Genomic DNA, 22,212 nt, shown 5'->3' with positions numbered 1-22,212 from the left:
AGTCACTTTATCATTCAATTTGATTGGCTTTGTGGCAGTGATATTTTTTTCTTTAAACTCTTCGCTGGCTTTTCACTGTCATTTTTCCTTCAGTGCCTTCCTGTGACTGACTTGCTCCTTGGAGTTATCATGCCAAGTTTTGGATGAATTTCCATGCTATAAATTTTTGGTACAGACACTAATAAACTGCACTAATCTGAATGAGTAAATCTTAAAAAAAGGCAGAAGTCAAAGAACCCAAAACAGGAAGTATGACAGAGAAGGGAAAACCGTGAAATTAGAAAGACAAAGAAGCACCGAAAAGCCAACAAATAGAACTGAAACACTGCAAATACATAAATACAAAAACTACAAACCATGACAAGAATACCTTGTGCAAAAATCACATAAAAATCTGTATTATGAGATAGGTGGGGTAGTCAGTTATTATCCACAAGACTTCCATCCAGCAGAGGGACGTTCAGTGGGATCAGCTTTTAGTTCGTCCAGTTGACAGATCAATGAGCTTGATCCGTCCATTGTCCGTCCAACCCTCTGTTCACAAGAATTGCTGCTTCTCCTGCAGTATTGGTCAAAACACACAGTGATCAACTAATGGGACTTTGCTCAAACTTTACTCAAGGCCTTGGTTATGTTTGCCATTTTATGGGTACTTTAACATTTTCACAAGACTCATAACACCTCGTTAAATATATGTCTGATTTGAGTCAAGCAGCAATCGCCTAACAGGTTTTCGCCATAGACAGTATAAAAGATGGAGGTAGCTACCGTGATGTCAGCCGTTCCCCAAGATGAGTGTTTCCACCTTTACTATCTGCACTATTGCAAAACAGTGAATTTGACAGCAAGCAGTGGTTCTGGCTGCTCAACCACATGCTAATGACTGATGATTGACAGCACATTAGCCAATGAGCGTGCATGTTCATCAAGGTATTGTCAAGATTTACAAAAAAAGACTTGATTTTTTAATTAGTATGACCCAGAATAAGTGGCTGAGCAGTAAAGCAGAAAAGTGCTTACACAAGATCCATCATTTAGGACCAGAAGTCTTTTTACAACCATATTTGCCACCAGTATTCACCATTTGGTGACCTGAGATAGAATGCATGGTTGTTTCTGTGGTGGATCATGAACCTGATGAGCTATTATGTTTGTTTTTTCTTCTGACTTTATGTTGAGTCATTGTTTGGTCACCACGCTTTATGTTTACTTCTGTTTTCTGTCTAACTGGTGGATGAGTTGAATGCGGTCATAACATGACTGGTTGGCTGAAAATATAAATACTGATTGCAAAAAGATATTTGAGGAGAAAATATCTCAATTAAAAATAATAATAGAAAAACAATTGACCTGAATTCTCAGCTAAATTTGTTGATGTTAGCATTTAGTTGGAGCACTTTAATTACAAACTTGCTAAAATAAATGTGGTTTTCAACAGACTGCCAATAAAAAACAGACTTTTAAAGTCATGCATAACATAAATATACTTTTTTAAATTACTGTTTTTCACTAGCTTATTCTTCCATAGATGTGAGTAGTGTTTTGGTGTTACAGGACAGTATACATAGGCACAGGCAAATCTGATTCTGTGTGATGTACAGCTGTGGTAGGCTATAAATTTTGTGGACATGTGCACACACACAAACACACACATACACGTAAACAATTACTCCACTTCCTCCTATCAACAACCACCCTCCGTCTCCCATTTACACCCTTTTTGAAGCAACATAATTGAGATCCCCCGTGTGCTGCCGGTGTCTATTATTGTCCGGCTATCAGCAGCAGACCTGGTCTGGCCCATCTCCTGCTCCCACCACCGTGCCCAAATTGGGGTGGCAGAGTGTAAACAACCTATCCAAACAACCAATTTCAGGACCAGGGATTTCCCTCGAGTCCAGCGCCCCCCCACTTTGGTTTAAAGCTATTATTCCCCCCTTTCTTATCCCCAATGAAACCTTCATTGTGTAATTCTTGGTGAGAATACCAGATGCACAGACAGCACCAACATGCCAAAAGAGCACAGCCAGGAAATTAACCTGCTATCAGCCAGTTGCTAAGTAATAGCATTAGCTATTTTAATGAAAATTTAAACATTGTAAAATTTTCTATCTACAGGATCTAGATAGATAGATAGATAGATAGATAGATAGATAGATAGATAGATAGATAGATAGATAGATAGATTAAAATGCAACAGAGAAGAGCAGCAGAGAGAGAGAAGAAAATTTGGCAAATCAAAGTCAGGTCTGAGCTTGAAATAATCTCCCCTCACAGTTTGATGTAGTTTTATTGACTTTAGCTCCTCGCCTCAGCTGCCAGTTTACTCCAGGTTTCTAAATTGCACTTTGTGTACCTCTGACAATCTGTAGATTAGCGCTGTCCAGATCTTGCTCTTTTGACACGGGTAGGGAGGACTGCCCTTTTTCAGTTACTCTGTCTGTATTGACCTGCTAGTGCCACCTGTAGATATATCAAAGGTCAAGCTACTGAAACACAGTGATCAGATCAGACTAATATGCCTTTCGCGTAATGTTTGCTGCTGTAAAAACAAGTAGCTTTTGGATGGCATTTTTAGGTTATTACATAACAAAACTATTTAAGTACCTGTCGTATAGGAATATGCTAGAAAGATGGCACATAACAGAAAATTAGTACATGGATGACAACACATTTCACTGTGAAGCACCAGAAATGATCTGTATGATATGTTCCAGGAGAAATCAAAGCAAATATTCCATTAGAGCTCACCAGGAGCTCAATTTTTTCCAGTTATTTTTCTCTAGTCTCACTCTTTCATCTCCGGAGGGTGATGAAATCATACAAGATTAAAGCCTGAGGATCAGTGCAAAACAAAACAGGAAAAACTTGCAAGGATGCATCTTCTTGACCTCACTGTGTTTTCTGCCAGTAACAAAATTTATGTCTATCCATGCCTTCTAGATATCTTCTATTTGACTTTATATGCAAACCTGGCCTCTAGCTGAAATGGGAGGGTGTTTAATCACACATACTTTGCACTGTTTGATTCAGTCCTTCGCATTGAGAAATGTTGCACCTGTGCAGTGTAGGAGTCGTGGATGTTGATGTTTCTGTCAATGCCTAAACTGCTGAGCTTTTTCTTTTTTTTTTAATGCTTCAGTCGATTCCTTTAGGTCATCTTTTAGTTTTTGTGCCTTGGAAAGCAGACATTTCTCTTTACCTGGACCTGCCAGGTCTGGTCATTTACTTCTACCTTAAAGCCAATACAACAAAACCCTTGGCCTCCCTTTTTCTGTGAGTAAACATCTACACACTCTGCCATATTGACCTTTACACTGAACAGAGACTGCAGGTACAAGCTCCTAACTTAAAACTGCTCACCAATGGAATGGAAACCAAGACCAGTAGCACACATACGCCCCCTCTTCTTATCTGTAAAAGACACACAGAGACGAGATAATACTGCACACTGCGCACACACCATCTTTTAGTGCTGACGCTCCACTGGCTTTGTCCAATCACAGCTGTCCCTTCTGATTGATTGCATGTGGTTTGATGAGCCCTGTGGGAAACGAGCTCCTGCAGTGGTTAAAACAGATTTTTTTTTTCTTTTTTAAATTTATGTGTGATGATAAATTGTTGTGGGTGTTGGCTCTGTGTTTGGTTTAGCGGTATGTCTGTGTGTTGGTGGATGTGTGACAATTTGTCTGCGGTTTAGCGCTTCTGTTCAGACATTTTTCGAGAGCAGTGCTAAAGGAATGTTAGCCTCAGTCTCTTTGCTCTAAAAACAAAACTACTGGTTCATACAAGGCAAAATATTCAGCACCATATTCAGACCAACTAATCAGAACAGTTTAGCATCAAACTCTGAACGAAAAGGCTTTAAGGCAGGACTTAGTAATCGACAGAAGTCACTTGTATCAAAATTACAAGATGTTATTTTTTGAAGGTCAGAAATGGCCAAAATGTAGGAAGGTCTCAGGTCTATTTCTGAACCCTCTTCCTCTGCAGACTCCTCCCCAGTGTTTCTGTACTCAAACAGACGAGGGTCAGCTTTGATCGCCATCGTAGCTCAAGAGTTTGGAGTTCGCCTTGTAATCGGAAGGTTGCCGGTTCGAGGCCCGGCTTGGACAGTCTCGGTCGTTGTGTCCTTGGGCAAGACACTTCACCCGTTGCCTACTGGTGGTGGTCAGAGGGCCCGTTGGCGCCAGTGTCCGGCAGCCTCGCCTCTGTCAGTGCGCCCCAGGGTGGCTGTGGCTACAATGTAGCTTACCATCACCAGTGTGTGGATGACTGGATGTGTAAAACGCTTTGGGGTCCTTAGGGACTAGTAAAGCGCTATACAGGCCATTTACCAAGGTCCTTAAAACTAATTATTAAAAAACAAAAAATGTAGATGTGCTAGATTTCTGTTTCACTGGAATTAGGTTGGAGGGACTTTTTTATGAAGGAATAGTGGGCCACCTTAAAAAAGGATTCTTTTCATTATTATTGTTCATTTACGAATAAAGTGGAAATACTACTTTGAGAAATACTATTTTAAAGCCCATTTTTAATCTTTACATTTTGAAGTCAATACGTGGAAATTAAATTTGTTGTTTCAAGTCGCACTACTGTCATGACCACTATACCCACTACAAAAGGCCTTCTGTAGAGTTAAGTACAGTTAAGTAAAGTATAAGGATGTTGAAAGCTGCATGTGGTCAGAAGGAAAAATTACACAAACCTGGAAGAGTTGGAAGAGTTCGCTGGATTGCGCAAAAAGAAATAGCTGGTAATTGCAGATGCAAAGATATCAATGGTTACACTCTCATGCAGTAAAGAGGGGGTATGTTTTATTACAGCAATAACAAGACAGCTGATCAAGTTGTTTTGTTAACTCATCTACGTAAGGCATTTTGTAGGGCAGTGTTTTCCAACCACTGTCCCATGCCTCGAGAAATGATCAGGTGTGCCGTGGAAGATTATCTGGTTTCACCTAATTAGTACTCGAAGCGCCAGCTTGAGTAACGGGCAGAACAATTACATTCTCTACCACTAGAGGGCAGTACAACTACCTGCTCTAATGAAATGGGTTGCCAACTGCCAGTAAAACAGAAGAACACCAAGAAGAAATTACATAATAGTGATGCTGTGAGTGAGAAAACACAGCGCGTAAAAGCAATAGATAAATATTTGAAAAGAAAAAGTAGACAATCTAACCTGGGCCCTGGAGAAAATTCCGACCCAGATGAAGGCCGTAGTATGAGTAGTGGTCAGAAAAAAGCAAAAAAGGTATACTGGGGACAAACCGAACCAATTCTGCTATGCCTGGTGTGCGGGGAAAAATTATCAATATCATATCAATACTCTGTAGAGAGTGTACCAGCTGAAGCACTTGTTAGTTGAAACAAAAACTTTAATGTCAAAATTTTGACTTTATTTTCAAAATATTCAATAATATTGAAACCCCACCGTTTTTCCCTACTACTCCGTTGTCCATAACAGTTAATGAGAATGTAAAACAATAACGTAACAGTTTGCAAACTGGACCCTTGAAATTAAATACAGAAACATTTCTTACTACTATTACTTTGTAACACCCTATAAACTACTGAAATCAAGGACAAGCCTTAAATGTAACTTTTAAAATCTTGTTTTTTGCTCTACTCAGTGCGAGGAAGCTAACTAAACTAAGTGTAGACAGACATCTTGGGTCTAGTTAAAGGCTTGCAGCTGGGTTCTTTATAACTTGAAGGTGACCGAGGTGCTCACAACATCACTTACCTTAAAACTAATTGCTACAATTTCTTGCAACTGGTCACCTTCTCTTTTCAAAAAAACTTGTAGACTGACTTGATCAGCCACCACTCAATAACAAAAGCTTCTGCTTTTGCAAGGCTGAAGGAGCAATTTAGACATGAAAAAAATCATGTTTTGTAGTGAACTCAGCACATTGTTTGACTTTGGGTCTAACAGGAAGGTACAAGTGGCAGAGAACCCAAATCTATGAATAAAATGTTTTAGGGGAAGAATGGAAAACGATAATGTTCCAAACTGGACCCTGGAAATAAAATAAAGGATTACTTACTATTCTTACTTTTACTACTACTACTTATCTTCTAACCTGTGATAGCTGTCTGGCCTTTAACACAGATATTAGAGGAAAAAAGCTAATAAAACAATGAAAGTTTTTTCTTGTTCTTTGAAGTGGCTATTCACCTGGGTAAAGCCAAAGCCATTATTGGTTAATACTAGTAGGACTACTGCAAAAGTTTCCATCCATCCATTCATTGTCATAACCACTTATCCAAATAGGGTTGCAGTGCAGCAGTTGTTAGATGGCGACAGGTGGGGTAAACCCTGGACAGGTTGTTGGTCCATCACTGGGTTAACGCATAGATGGTGAACCATTCGTCCCCATGCTGACACCTAGGGTCAATTTAGAATCATAGGTTAAGCTAAAATCCATGTGACTGGACTGTGGGAGGAAGTCACTGTACCCAGTATGTGCATAAATCTGGCCCTCGTCTATGGTGATATGCAGATATCTGTGTTTAGAAATTACTGCTACTGTGTACTGCTACTACCACATATCTTCAGCTTCATGTTTCCTTCTGCGAGACAACAAATGAAGCACTCCAGATGCAGGAATGTGATGAGCAAGGTAACAACAGAAGACTGCAGTAGCCCTCGACTCTCTTTACATAATTTCCCCATCCTTTAGAGGTTACGGGAAATCAGTCTGGGGTACAAAATAGTAGATTTAACTGCAGAGTTAAATGCAAATTGGTCTCTCAAAGATAGCATACCCAACACTCCCGCAGTAAATAAATAAATACAATGTGCAATATATCTATTCCTCCTTTGTTTCTCTCCGATACTCATGGGAAGTATCAGGAAAGTAATTTGTTAGTTCAAAAGGAGGTGCATGGTGATTAGGTCCTGAGGCTTTTCTGCACACAGTTTATTCACTTTGCTACCACAGAGGTCTGACTCACTGGGTCGGCATTCTATTAATCCAGCATCCACCTGGCACCCTCGCACATATTAATGGAGTCTTTGGGCTCTGGTGTAGTGCAACAAATATAAACAGGGACGCTGAGGTTCAACTGCAGTGGATTTGTAAATGGGAAGCAGCATGTGGCAGAGGCTAGAAGAGAGTAATTATAGGAGCTCGTGAAAAGTCGTTGAAAGACAGAAAGGACAAGTACAAAGATTGTAAATGAGGAATGATGGAGAACAAAAGAAGACCAAAACTCTTCGGCTGTTCTGATAAAAGTCAAACTGTGTCATCGACTTATAGATATGCTACAGTGGAGTATGTTTTATGGAGTGTTGAGTGTTTGTATGTACTTGTGAAAACTGTAGACCCAGCAACCACACTGAAGCTCTTAGCTGTTAATGAGTCACAGCAAGTCAAAGGTTTTGAACTCATATTCCGGCCAGATTCTCACAGAACCAGGTTCTCCAGGTTACTCTTTACTTTCAGCATTTCAGTGTGGTTTCTCTTTGAACTCTATCACTTCTCCTTGCATGGCTTTACTCCAATGACCTTACCCAACCGTTACCTGTGAGCGCCCATCTCTGGGAGCACGAAGACCACACCCCCACCCACCTGCTTACAAAGAGAGGTTGCTTCTACTGACTGATCCACAGTCAGGTCTGAACCAGAACTGACGTTAAGCAGAAAGTAGAGGTAGCTGAGCAGCGATCTGTGTTTAGAGGCAATGTCAACCCACCTGCTTTCTCTTAAATCTTGCAAAAATCCCCCCAGATATTTTCACAGATGTTTTTTGGGTTTTTTTCTGTAACACTTTCTATGTGTGCTTTTTTGTGTGCCAAGGGTGATGCTTCTAAATCATGCTCAGAGATTGATTCCTTTGCACGAAGCATGGAGGACGTCAACGGCAGCAAGAAGGATTTATCGGCCTCTGCAGGTGAGGCATGTCCATCTGCTGTTCATACAGTATGTACACAGACTATATATATTGATTTTAGCTCAACGGGAACAATTCAGTTCAAGCCTGTGGGATTTTTTTAAAGCCCCTATTACGAACATTTGTTTAAACACCTGCCATCTATGTTTGCATTTTTCCGTCTCCTATCTTTGCTAGACTCCTGTGGATTACACACTGTTGCAATTCTTTAAAAAATGTACGTAAAAGTTTGTAATACAGCAGTAAGATAGGCCTCAGGCATTTAAAAAGTACCTGTGCAAATATTCCCCAGGCTTCTCTATGTCTGTAGTCTCCTATTGTCAGTCTCTTCAGCCCTGTCAGCCCACACTCGGTGGGCACGTGCCCGGCTGTCTCTCTGCACAACATCAAGTCGGCAGAGTGGCCTCATCCATAATTCCTCATACCATCCCCTCTAATAAGTGTTGGCAAAGACTGAAAAGCCCAGTAGATACACTACTATATGTATAGAGTACAACTCCCAGATGTACTGTATCATCTTCCCTTCAGCCCCTTCAAATGCTCTGTGTAAAACTGCTTACTTAGCTGGAAGAGCCTAACATCTTCTAGGCCTCGGATAAAGTTTCGAAGACGGAGGAATTAGTGCTATTAAAATTGCATTCCCCTGCACGTCATGCATTTGTGTTGTTGCCAAACATAATATTCTCTCCCACGCATCCCATAAGATTAATGCCCTCTTGAAATATTCATGTTGCTCAATAACAGTAAGAGGCATATATTTGTTGTTTTTTATAGGTACAGTATGACTGAGGGTGTACCACATTTTCCCCTATTCCTGCTTTTTCTCATGTCTTTATTCAGTTTATCAATTTCACCACAGTAAAGTGTTGTTTTTGTCCTCTTTTTTTCATTCACTTTTCTTCTACTAGTAGTGCCTGTAAATGGTCATGTGGACCTGAAGTCAAACCTGACTCCACCGCTAATTACCCACACTGCTGCCACCCCCATGCCCGTACCAAAGTTGCCCGTGGGAGGTGAATCCAACCCGGGCTATGAGTCTCGTCGAGGCAGCAGCAGTTCTGTTGACCCAGCCTGCTATGACAAATCACCGGTTTGTGTATTTATTTAATATTCTCATGTACAAACAAAAGGGGATGGCAATTTTCATGTAATAATCATGGACTGTATTTAAAACATGGATGTAGCTACTGTGACATCACCCATTGGCTTGTGGACTGCAATTTCGAAACATAGTTTAAGTAGCTAGCCAGTGCTAAGAACCTAACATCTGATTGTTGGGGTTTCTCGGTATTAGTCTACAGTCTTTACCTCATAATATTAACCTACTTTAGGTGACTGTTGTTTTGATTTGGCACTAAGTTAATGAAACTGAATTTATTTAAATTGACTCAAAACTATACTATGTACTTGTTAAAAGCTAGCTAGCTTGGTTAGCAACATGCTAGACTTTGTTACTTTTTGCAAGCAAAAAAAGGCAACATCAAGCCCCCCAGTATTTTGCTTCAAGGCATAATTTAGCTATAAACACTAGCCCCGACTTTTGTGCCTGTGTTAAAACATGCTGATTAAAATGAAAGTCTATGGCGCTTGATGGGTTGGTGCGGTTGAAGTGAGCCTCTAGTGGCCATTAGAGGAAGTTTAATTTTTGATACCACCCTATGTCCATGTTGGCTTTCTTTTTAAACCGTGGCTCAAGAGTTGGGAGTTCGCCTTGTAATCGGAAGGTTGCCGGTTCGAGCCCCGGCTTGGACAGTCTCGGTCGTTGTGTCCTTGGGCAAGACACTTCACCTGTTGCCTACTGGTGGTGGTCAGAGGGCCCGGTGGCGCCAGTGTCCGGCAGCCTCGCCTCTGTCAGTGCGCCCCAGGGTGGCTGTGGCTACAATGTAGCTTGCCATCACCAGTGTGTGAATGTGTGTGTGAATGGGTGGATGACTGGATATGTAAAGCGCTTTGGGGTCCTTAGGGACTATTAAAGCGCTATATAAATACAGGCCATTTACCATTTACCATTTAAACCTTTTGGAAGTTACTGCTGGGTAATAATCCAGTTCCAAGTTGTCACATAGCTATCAATACCACATGTGTTGTGTGGTAAGTGCCAGAATTTACCCCTTTCCTGACAATTGTTTCCCCCAGAATGTGTGTCTAAAAACATTGTATGGTCTAATGATGTGTGGGGGTCATAATGATTGATGATGATTAATAAAGTGTGCCAGTCTCACAGTCAACTTATTGCTACCTCTGCTGCTCTTTATTTGACAAACTGATGACCACGATGAAAGCCTGACAGATTATGTTGATACCTACTTTTGCTCCTATCTGTCTGTCAGCATGAATCTCACTTAAATTCACCTCACGCAAAGCGTCTTCGTTTTTATTCAGTTGGCTTTATTTGCATAACCAAAGCACTAAGCCACAAAATTTAAACTGTACTATGCAGTTATACTTGTGACTTTTTTTCACCCCCCTCCCGTTTGTTGCAACCCTCCTGCTCCAGACCAGTGTCCGGAGCTCTTCCCCTTATGCCCCATGGAGCTCCGGCAGTGGCCGGACAAGCCGCAGATCCAGTTGGAACAGCCTGGGTCGTGCTCCGTCATACAAACGCCAAAAGAGGCAGTCCGGGGAGCGACGGTCGCTTCTGTCGGGGGAGGGTGGCTCAAGTTCAGAAGACGGGGAGGGTGGAGGAGAAGGAGGTGGTGGACTGATGGAGGAAGACGATGCATCCCTGGCCAGGACGGACTCCATGTCCCAATCGCAGAGAGGGCCCAGGCACAGGAGGATGGAGTCAGTGGAGACTCGGAGCTCAATGGATTTGCCACCTGATGCTTTACTCCAGGTAGAGCCCTCTAACAGTTATCAGTTTAAACCTCAGACTAATTGTTAAGATTCATGGACAGTATGACACCTGACTGGGAGTCGTAACTTAAAATTAGTTTTTTTCACCTCGTGTAGGTGCCCTACCGGTACCGCTCAGCAAGCATGCACAGCTCCAGACCCCCCTCCCTGAGCCACTTGCGGCCCCCAGAGCACAGTGACTGCAACGGAAAGGGATCTCCATCAGTCCTCGGTCCCACACACGTCTCGCTGGAAGAGAACACCGAAGACGAGAATGCAGAGGAGGAGGTGAACCTGGTCAGTCATCCTGCAAGTGGGCTTGTTCTTATGACTGGTTTTCTTGCAGGTCTTAGGCCAGATAATGTATGAGGTTAGCAATTAGACTAAAAAAGTTGATTAGAATTTTAAGCAAAGGCCAAACTGATTATTGATCAGTTAAACATGTTAAAAGTCTTCAAATAAATGTGCATATATTGCATATCTTTCTAATTCTTGCCTATTTCACTGAAACCTGTTTATTCCATTGCTGTCTATGATACATATAAACCAAACGGGGTTTTAAGCATATAAATTTCAGAAACTCTTGAACGGGCTCGTGGCTCACTATATGCAACAGGAAGTCGTGTGCAGATGAATAATAAATGCACTGTGCACTTTTTACTCTGTGCAGGGTCGTTTTGCCAGGTTGCTCCGCTGGCTGGAGAAAAAACAGCCAGCGTGGTGTAAGCAGAGAGATACCTGGTCGCTCTACCTCTTCCCTTCAGAGTCAAGGTAATGTTCACACCTCCGATCACCTCCACACTCATAGATCTTTGGCCTGCCTTCCTGTTTTTCTGTCACTGAAGTATCTTTTTTACGTATTCATCCTGGGCACAGAACGCTGTTCTTCCAAAAAAGCTCTTCTTAAAGGAAGAGCTTTCTGCTGTCGCAGCCATCAGTGTACAAAAAAAACGATTGAAACAAGTCTTACCATTGCGTCTGACTGACATCCCATGATGCTGACTAAAATGGCAAAGAGTTTTTTAACCGCACTGCGACCGCATCAGCATTTTTTTCCCCTCTGCCGATATCAGCGCCTCTTCCGTCCTACATTCTCGCTTCAGAAGTCTCTTTTATCTGCACATTTCTGCCATGTCAGGGGGTGAGTAAGCGGGAGCAGAGGGAGGAAGGGAGTTTCTCCCTCTGAGTGCTGCATGTTATCTTGGCCACGTGCTGAATCTGTCGCTTCCCTCCCCTTCTACTTCGCCCCCTCTTTCCTCACTCCTCCTCCCCTTCTGGAGCTTTGATCCGAGCGTCTCTGCTGTCTGTTCAGAAGATGTGGCTGCGAAGGCAACACTAAGCAACACCCTGGCCCCCAGCCTGCTGCCCCAGCCACAACAACATGCTAATTAAACATCCCAAAACAACTCACCACGACAGGAGCTGTATTTTAGCCAATTCAACTCAGAAGATGCTTTAATCTTTCGCTGTGATGGATTTAATTTAATGATGAATTTGGAAGCATAAGGGAGTGTTAAAGACTCAGTATACTAAAAAAAAGTTTAAATAATATCTATATATCATGCTCATGGTTACTGGTTTCAGCTTGTGTATTTATATGGTGTGTGTATTTTATGCTTTTTCCTGCAGTGGTATCAGGGGGCTGTGTTTGTTTGGCTCTGAATGAAATCATTGCTGTATTTTAACAGTGTGCCAGCTTTAACACCACTGCGTTGTGCACCAATTTTGACGTAGCATTTTAATTACTTTGCAGCAATTTATGCCTCAAATGATCCACATTTAACCAAAAGGTATTTTTTCCACCTAAAATCTTTGGACATTTTATGTTACAGACGAGTCAAATAGCTCTTTTTGTATTGGAATTTGATCCACTTGGTTCACTAACATTTTAAATGACAAAAAATATATATAATCATTTTATTTCAGCTAATTTGTGTGAATGTAACCAAGTATAATTCAGGCACAGGGCTTTAAGATTTACTATGCAGAAAATTCTGGTATTTCTTCCTCGGAAGAATCATAAACTGAACAACAGTTGATCCTAAACTCAGTGTATACTGACTGATACATTATTTAAACAAAACACTTTATCATATGCTTTAAATTAAGATCGAAAACTAGTGTACGTCCATATTATTAGGGATAATTTCCCATCTGTTTGGTGTTGGAGAGCTCCAGTGCATATGTGAGTCTAAAAACTGTGGCTGGTTCTCCTCTCTGTTGGTCGTATCTTATAATTTAGAAAAGGTTAATAAGAAAAGCTCCATGTCGTCTGCTCCTGTTGGAGTAGTAAGAAAACTGAAGGAGCTTGACTCAAACCGGACTTCTAGCTGGCTTTCAGTCGCAGCAGGCTGCAAGAGCTGGCCATCGTTGAAAGTGACACCGAGGACATAGGCTCAGCGTGGCGCCCATTCTGGCCTTGAACCACCGCAGACGCCTGCCTGTGCTCACAATCACATCAAGAGACAGCAGCACGGTGGGAGGCCAAACTCCAGCAGCTTTCACATGGACCCGAGTTCACCTCAACCTGCCTTTTGTGCTACACTGTTGTTACTGCCGCTACTGATGATTACTGCAGGGGAAGTTTTTAATGAGTGGAGGAGTGGGCCAGCCGTGCAGGCAGACTGAGGTACAGTCACAGCGATTAGACATGTTCACGGCAAGAAAGAACAGTGGTCTGTCAACATGTGGACCAGAGATGTGCAGGGCCCATGCAGTACCCCGTACAGACTGTGATTAAACCCAAAAGAAGGCTGCACTTTGTGGCAGAACTGACACGTCAGCAGATAGTGAGATACAGGCAACAATAGAAGAAACAGGAAGCAGGGAGCAAGTTTTAAAATTCCTTTAAATAGTGAAAGCAATGATGTGTGGCTCGTTTTTTCATGTGTGTATTTTGCCGCTTTCCACTATCAAGAAATATGTACCCGTGCAGGTTGAAGAAAATGTTAACTGTTCCCAGCATCCATCAGCTCTTTCCAGGAAGGCAATCATCCAGCACACAGGAAGGGATGCGGTTTATATCTGTGGATTCTTTGGAATGCACACAAGAAGAATTGAGTAATTAGTATAAGTGGATTTTGTCTTTTTTAGCTACAAAGAGGTCATGCCTGAGTACTGCTGATAAAAATTAAGGCAGAGGATGCAAGCGGACCAGCCAGTCTACCACCTACATTGTTAAAGTGGCAGGGGAATTATGAGAAGTGAGTGCAATTTGTAAAAAGGGCATGAACAAAACACTCAGTTGACAAAATTTACAAGTATGCTGAAAAATGTGAATTTTGAAGCTATGAGCAGAATGTGAGGAAACTGTTAGTTTATGTCCAAAACATCTATAGTCATGTGAAAAAGAAGGTTTTCACAGGGAGAAACTAAGGAAGCCCTTTCTCTTTCCACAGAAATTAAGAAGTTAAGTAGCAGTCACGTGCTGCTTAGGAAATGCCCAAATTATGGTGCAGCAGGAAATCTATGTCGTAACATATGACGTAACCAGAAACCCCTTCTTAACCCTGCGCTGTAAACTTTCATGCCAGTTGCTTTAGGCTGCGTCGACCCGCTACATTTCTTGGGAGGTGCGCATCAGGTGACGTGGACGGTTTCGGCATAGGGTTAAGAGGGGTTTCTGGTTTTTATTGTAAGTTATGACATAGATTTTCCTCTAAAGCTTAAAGGTTGTTTGGAAGGATTATCACCTGAAAGCCTCTTATATATCTGAAGATGTCTGGAACAATGTCCTTTGGACAGATGAGACCAAAGTGGGGATGTTTGGTCATAATGCACAAACTAATTGAACACCGAATGAGTGTCAAGCACGGTGGTGGAGGGGTGATGATTTCGGCTTGCTTTGCATACATGGGACCTGGATGCCTTGTAGTCATTGAGTGAACCATGAACTGCTCTGAGTAGCAAAGCATTCCAGAGTGAAATGTGAGGTCATTGTTCTGACAGCTATAGCTTGTCTGAAATCAGGTCACGCAACAGGACAATAGTCACAAATGGACCAAAAGCAGCCCAGTCAAAGTCCAGATGTCAAACTCATTGAAATACTGTGGCAGGATCTTAAGGGTATAAATGCACAAATGCCTGCAAAGAAGAAAAGTGAAATGAAGCAATGCTGTAAAGAAGAATCCTTCCACAATGACATGACAGGCTGTTAATGTCATACATATAAAGGTTACTTCAGGTTATCAGTGCTAGATGGTTCGGCAAACTACTCAAACACAGGCTGCACTTGACTGTATTTACTGTTTTGACGAGATATCAACTGAAGCTGAAGCTGAAGACCAATTTGTACCACAAGTTGGAGTAATAAGTCCTGTTAACCTTTATTTATTGCAGATTCTAATTAACAGTGGTGGCCACTCTACATAACCATCAACAGTTTCAGGGGATTCAAGAAAAGGACTTTCAAAGCTTTGTAACACGGGCGACACTAAAGCAGGCGCGCCACGCTAAAATGAAAGATTCTTTAAAATACAAGGGGGAGCAAGCAAGTCAGATACCCAGGGCACAGAGATGAAGCAGGTCTCATCAGAAACAGTTTATTTCTAGGCCAGGGATCACAAATAAAAACACCCTTGAAAACATACATGGGAAAAATGTTATTGACAGCTAAAACTAGTAAAAATACAATTTTCTACATTTACTAAAATTCCCTGATGTCATGTCCCACAACCATGGATGCATTACGGGTCCACCAGCGGGCCAGAAACTCCTTTGCATGAGTTGGTTCCATGCTTGCCCTGTATTAGGCCGACGGGGAGGAGCCTCCTATTCCCCTCTTGTCCTCTCACTGGGCCGCCCACATCCCAGCCCGGCTTCCATTTCACACTGGAATCCTCCACGCAATGCCACCATGGATCCCCTCGTGTCAGCAACCTGCAAATACACAAATAGGGGCCAGAAAACACGTCCCGGAAGAGACCCTGGCTCATAGCCATGGCAACCCTTTCCCAGCTCAGCTGCACCCAGCATACGACAGTGGGAAAAGCGTTACTCACATATGCCGGCAGAGGTACACCTCTGCCCGGCGGTCGATGACAGGCAGCGTCTCCCACTGTCGCCCTTCACACTGTCCAACTGGGACGTCGTGTCACGCTGGCCATCTAGCATTCCTCTTCCACTCTGGGCCTCCTTTCTTCAGCGCTCAGCTAGCCTGCTTTTAAAAGGTCTTTACACAGCTGATAGGCCACCTCTGGACACACCCATGCCTCAGCAGGTGGTCCCCATCAGCTAATTTGTCCCATGTGCAGCCAGTCCACAGTGGATAAAAACCATGTCACATAAAACACTAAAAAGCATGCAATAGAAATAGAATAAAACCATGCAAATAAAATGACACTCATAAATAACCACTAAAAATCAGAATAAAAACAATATACAAGATAAATACAAATTTCCACTGTGTGACAGCTTTATACAAGAGACGAGTTTTCAGACGCTCTTTGTGACATTTGAAAAGCTAAAACTAACTGCAATGAATAAGTCAATGATGTCAGCTGTCATTTACAAGTTTTGATGCTAGAAAACTCAAAAGGTCAGTAAATATCATCTCAGGGCAAAGCTTCAAGCTCGCGTTGAAATCCTGTCATAGAAACATCAAGTTGTCAGCGAGTGTTTCGAAGCATTTTCCACTTCATCTTGTAGTGGTAGCTTTTTTTCGTTTTTTTCCCCCATTTTTAGTGTGCATTTTGAAGAAGAGGAGATTATTCGACTTTGACGTGAAAGTTCACATCCAGAGAATGAGCTCTTCTAACATCAGAGGAGGAGCTGCTACGCCACTTTAGGAAAACACACAAACTCTTTATCATTAAGCCTCTTGCACACAGATATGAAATACCACAGCCTGTACGACAATGAATAGCACACTCGCATACACACATGCCACACAAATGCAGCAAGTGTCGACACAGTGATGCTTGTATTGCCAAACAGAGCCTGAAATCCAGATCTGAGCCTCACAATATTGTCCCCTGCTGTACACTTCTGCTGATACGAGGCATCAAAGTGGATTTGATGCACAGTTTAATCCCTGCTGCCATACATAACAAGCGTTTCCTCTTTCTTCCTGCTGTCACAAACCAAAAGCCACGAGAACCTTTTCATGTTGTGTAATGAAAGCAAGGCATAATTAATGACTCCTAAATCTACAGCGCTTCATTACAGAGTTACTGTACGCGAGACAAGCACTCTTAAATTAAATGAGATTGTTCATTTCTTATGAATGCCCTTCTGCGGCATGTAGTATTATTCCAGGTTTTATAGAACACGCCTCCACTGAGCATGAGCAGTTCCATTTCGTGGCGCTTTAAAACGTCCACGCCACTGCAGTTCAGAGGAAACACTGCACATTTTGCTCCAGTGTTTGTACATCTGAGGGTTTCCCAGACAAAACACACTTGAAGCGCTTGTAAAATGTGACACTGTTACAAATTCAATGATCCAAAATCTCATCAGCTCAGCTATCAAATAAAATCAAAGTCCAGCCGACTACAATAAAAACACTACATGCACTTTCATGTATCTGTAATAGCTAACGTATGAAGCTGCAGTCTTTGCTTATTTACTGAATGCTGTTTCTGTAACCAAAGTGGCTGATTTAGTTGCTGGTTTGTTCCAGAGGTCGATGTGTTTTTTCAAATTTTAAATTTTATTTATATAGCGCCAAATCACATCAGCAATCTCCATAAGGCGCTTTATATTGTACAGTAAATACAGACAAAACCCCAACAATTTCATTAACCCCCTTTGAGCAAGCATTTAGCAATAGTGGGAAGAAAAAACTCCCTTTTAACAGGAAGAAACCTCCAGCAGAACCAAGCTCAGAGAGGGGCAGCTATCCTCTGTGATGGGTACTGTATTTATAGTACCTGTTTAAGTTGTTGAGGCTGCTGTGTTTTCATGTGCCACTGCAGTTGCAATAGATATCTTAGTTGCAAGATTAGCCATGTTTTGGTGCAGTTGTTGCCATAGTTGTAGGAACTGATTTACATCCATGATCCACGGTGTTTGGTTAAAGGTGCCGCTGTAATTGCAGCAGCTGGTGTAGTTGCACAGTTGGTGTTGTAGGTTGCAGGTACTGCTATATTTTTTGTTTTGTATTGGTAGTTTAGTTGCAGGAGGTGTTGCTGTAATTTTAGTAACTGATTTACTTTGATTAGTCGCTGTGATTAGTTACTGGTGTTGCTGTAATTTCTGCAGCTGGTTTACTGTTGATTGATTTGTATTTGCAGGATTTGCAGCATACTGTTAAAGATTTTGCTGTAGTTCCGGTAGCTGGTTAAGTTTCTTGGATTGCCATCTTTTGTTGCATGTGTTGCCGAAGTTGCAGTGGATGATTTTTTTTCCATGAGATGTTCTGTTTGGTTCAAGGTGTTGCTGTAATTTTAGCACTTTTTTTCCCTTGCACAGTTTGAGTTTCCATTACAGTAATTCCAGCTGGTGGTTAGTTTCATAGTTGGTATTGTTGGTTGCAGGTAATAATGTAAATTGAATTGCTTCAGTATTTAAAGGTGTTGCCATATTTGGGTTTTTTTGTACAGGTTTTGTTGCAGTTGCAGTCACCAGTTAAGTTTTTGGGACTGCAGTGTGAGTTGTTATGTTTGGCTCTAATTGCAGTACAGGTTGGTTAGTTGCAGATGTTGCTGTAATTCCAGTTGCTGATATAGTTGAAAGAGCAGCCATGCCTGGTTGCTTAAGTTGCTGCGTTTGTCATGTTTTGTTGTAAGTATTGTTGTAATGCTTATACATTTTTTAAACTATATTATTTATTATTACTATTATTAAATGTATTATTGTTCTAATCGTTATGTCTCAGCTAGTCTAAATTAACACTACTGGTAATTAAAAATCATTTTTTTAATGCTTAATTAACTCCTGATTTCTGACTCTGACTCGATTTTGGATATAAAAACGAGGCCCAAAGTCTTGTAAGTAGCCTTGTTTTGTGGCAGCTAATTCATTTATGTGTATATCAGTTGTCCACAACACACACACAGGAGCAGGTAAATTCTTCTTCTTCTGCTACCTCAGTATAAAAACATGTGTTGCTGCCACTACAAGTATTTATGGCGATGCTTTCCCTCTAGCCCAAAACCGTCTCCAGTATCATCATCGTTTGATTGCCGTGTGTCCACAGTTAGATATAGCCTGTTCATCTACCTCCAAAGCACTGTGCTCGTTTGGAGGCTCAGAGGAGAAAGGAAGCAGACACTGCCTTAAGATAGTGTTTAAGGCAGTCATGTGACAGTGAACAATGGCTATACTGTGGCTGTAGTGTGGATGGATTGGAGGAAATTTCCTGTTAAGGGAAATAGGACACTTTATGTTACACGAGCTTATTTTGCTTTTTGCCTTTTATTTGTCAGATTCAGGATCCTGTGCAATAAGATCATCACCCACAAGATGTTTGACCACATTGTGCTGGTCATCATCTTCCTCAACTGCATCACCATCGCCATGGAGAGGCCTCGAATCGACTCCAAAAGTGCTGTAAGTGTCACAACATGTCAGGTAGGTAGGTAGAGAAAAAGAGACAAAAGGGAAGTCCAACCTCTGCTCAGACAAACACAAACGCCTGGAAAGAATCAGGTGTGTAGTTTGCTCTGTGCAGAGAAATGGAGTGGAGCATAGTGTTAACAGGGAACCACTCCTGTTTGACTGCAAGCCGGCAGCTTTGGGTAATCTGTGCTATACCCCTGTACCTACTGCACTACATCAACACCATCACCTCTTTCGCTAATGCGCCATTCCCTTCAAACAGAGGACTGGCTGGATGCCTTGCAGCAACACAAACACACACCTAACTCTGTGTCCCTTCCAGCAATAATAGCAGAACCCAGCCCAGACGTTCCATGCATAAACACAATAATTATCACTGTTTGATTTTTTTTCTTTTTTTTTCCTTCGCTGGGCGAGGTGTTCCACGGACCGGCCTAATTGCAGTTCGGTCTCGCTGGAACGTGGCGTTCTGCTTGTTTTGCGACTGAAACACGGAGGAGACAGCGCTGTCGTAATTGATTCAATTATCCGTGGGCTGGCGTACGTGGCTAATGTCCAGGAAAGGAGATGTTTAACAAATGGAGGCTGCCTCCACAGGCCACCCGTTCTCATCAGGGCAGAAGGAACGCGCACACATACACAGGCATTGATTTCTCCCCTCTCACGTCTGCGAAATCCAGCGCAGCAGCCGCTCTAGTATTCACATCAGAGAGCAGTATTTTCAGATGCACATATATTTCGCCAGCTTCCTGCCGTGGCCGCCGTGTCCGGCCTGCACCCAGAGGTTGTTATTGAAATGAGATGGAAATGTATGACACAGCAAGCAGCCTCAAACAAGAGAATGAGCAGTCATTACAGTTGCGAGCTGCGATGCTTACTGCTACAGACCTCATTTGCCCGGGTGGTCATTGCATGATGCCATTTGTTTGTCTTTGCGGGTTGTTTTGAATTAATGAAGCCGATTGTGAATCGATTTCCACCGCCTGATTGTAGTTTGGCCGGCTTATAACATCCAAACATGTATAATTTATCACTGCGCTGCTACTCTTTGAAAGTACCTGCTCTACATCACCCCACTGCGCCAACTTGACACAACACATGTAATTTACTTTAAATAGAAATGTCAGAGATAAAGCGTCTCAGTCACAACATTTTAGCGTGGAATGCACGCTACATAATTAGTTTATTGTCCTGGAAGTTATGTCACTCGCGTTGCATTTGGCTTGCGGTCCATTACTGTTTTGGTTTGGTGCTGTGGGTTGCCTGGATACTGTCGTCCTGTAGCTCAGTGGAAATGATTGAGGATGATTATAGCACCTATTATGATTTATTATTTCTAATTGAGCTAGGGGACAATGCATCACTGTCTAAAGCTCTAAACTGAATTATATCAGCGTGAGCAGGATAATATACGATCCATCGAAGTTTTCAGGGGCCGCGTCATCCTCTCCAGACCATAGAAGTGCCGCTAGACACAAAGAGAAATGCCAGTTTCCGTCTTTGGTTGCTGTTTCTCAGCACAGGCAGATTGATCCACATTGTGTTTCAGCACTTTTACCAGCTGATTTTACAGCAGCTCCTCTGAAAAGTACAACAACAGTATGTTGCTGGGAAAATACATATCTAGTGCTTTACAGTATAAACAGGTGAAAATGGCTATAAACAGTTAATCACTGTGAAGTATATGCAAAATGTAGCCTGAATTAATTTGTCTGTTTATTTAAAACTATGACAATACCACCTTTGTGACACTTCTCATATTCCCTGGGCTGTATGTTTAATGAACACTGCAGCCACAAAAACCTTTAAGAAATACAGAATTAAGATAGAAGTGGTGCTATACACAGGATGTGATGAAAGATTTATTTTTTTTATGTGCATGACTACATGGTGTTCATTATATAACTAATAATACTGAGTTCCTTTAAAGAAAAGAAAGGCACTGAACCTCTAAAGGGCTTCCAGTGAAAGTGTTTAGTAATGGGTTTTGCTTTTACTGGCATATGGCTAAGCAAAGTACCTCGAGGTCATAGCTGGCTTTTGCCACTATATTTAGCATTACTTCAAACTGGGTCTGATTCCTGGGGCGACCAGACTTGTGGTCAGACAAACAAGATTCCAGGTGTTGAACTGCGAATAACAGCACCACCACCACCAAGATGAAGGTTAAGAAGCAACAGGGTGGTGCTTTACTCCTATTGAGGGTGCCCGGATTCCTGTCACTGTCCTGCCTTAGGCTAAAAATATATCTGAGATGTAGAGAAAGAGACCCAGAGGACATAAATAGAGAAAACTGTATTGCCTCATCATTTTTGATGATCAAATGAAATGAAAGATGACTCATCTTTGTTTTTGCCATTTAGCTAGCTAAAATGACACTGGGTAATTGCAGTATTGCAGCTAGTACACTATATTTAGCCTGCCTGTATATCGCCTTTATTTAGCCTGCTATATTTGTTTCAGCTTGGCTCAAATACATTATGAAAAAAGTGGAAAGTTTACATAATTGTTTCATGCTAGCTTAAATAGCTGCTAATGGAGTATTACCTCTGCTTGCCTGGTAGAGCTCCTGTGTTTACAGGTACTGTCAAACATTAAATGTACATCATGTTTGAGAGTATGTACATGACTTGCTTTTCAACCATAGATTACATTTTCATTCAGCAAACTTTGATTGTAGACATATTAAAACCTATGCTAAATATGACCTTAGATTGCATCATATCTGCTCGTCCCATTCTTTCTTCTTCAATCTAAGGTGTTATACTAACTTAATGCAATATTTTAACTATTAAACCTTGTTGCCAGGCCTGTGTGATAAAATCAGCGTGAACTCTGAGAAGTTGGCGTTGGGTGGCATTACAGCAATTGCATGATTGATACGACTAGCAAGATGTGCATATAGGTATTTCATAGGTATTTGTGATGTAATTACATGCCCAACTACATTTAGCTGTCTCTTCTTCAGACCGAAGAA

At 41.8% G+C, this 22,212-nt stretch overlaps 1 protein-coding gene across 1 annotated transcript in view; it reads left to right on the top strand.

Annotated features, from left to right (window-relative positions):
* The window catches only part of cacna1g (calcium channel, voltage-dependent, T type, alpha 1G subunit), a 321,041-nt gene that overhangs the window by 226,995 nt on the left and 71,834 nt on the right, over positions 1–22,212 (top strand). Inside the window, exons 15-20 of the mRNA XM_039616673.1 lie at positions 7,808–7,901; positions 8,810–8,991; positions 10,399–10,737; positions 10,854–11,033; positions 11,407–11,507; positions 19,103–19,226. Coding sequence (XP_039472607.1) covers positions 7,808–7,901; positions 8,810–8,991; positions 10,399–10,737; positions 10,854–11,033; positions 11,407–11,507; positions 19,103–19,226 — 1,020 coding nt within the window. The remainder of the gene's footprint in view (positions 1–7,807; positions 7,902–8,809; positions 8,992–10,398; positions 10,738–10,853; positions 11,034–11,406; positions 11,508–19,102; positions 19,227–22,212) is intronic.

The sequence above is a fragment of the Oreochromis aureus genome, linkage group 8, assembly GCF_013358895.1.
Source record: "Oreochromis aureus strain Israel breed Guangdong linkage group 8, ZZ_aureus, whole genome shotgun sequence".
Classification (NCBI taxonomy): Eukaryota; Metazoa; Chordata; class Actinopteri; order Cichliformes; family Cichlidae; genus Oreochromis; species Oreochromis aureus.
This window is presented reverse-complemented; position numbering and strand designations above follow the sequence as displayed.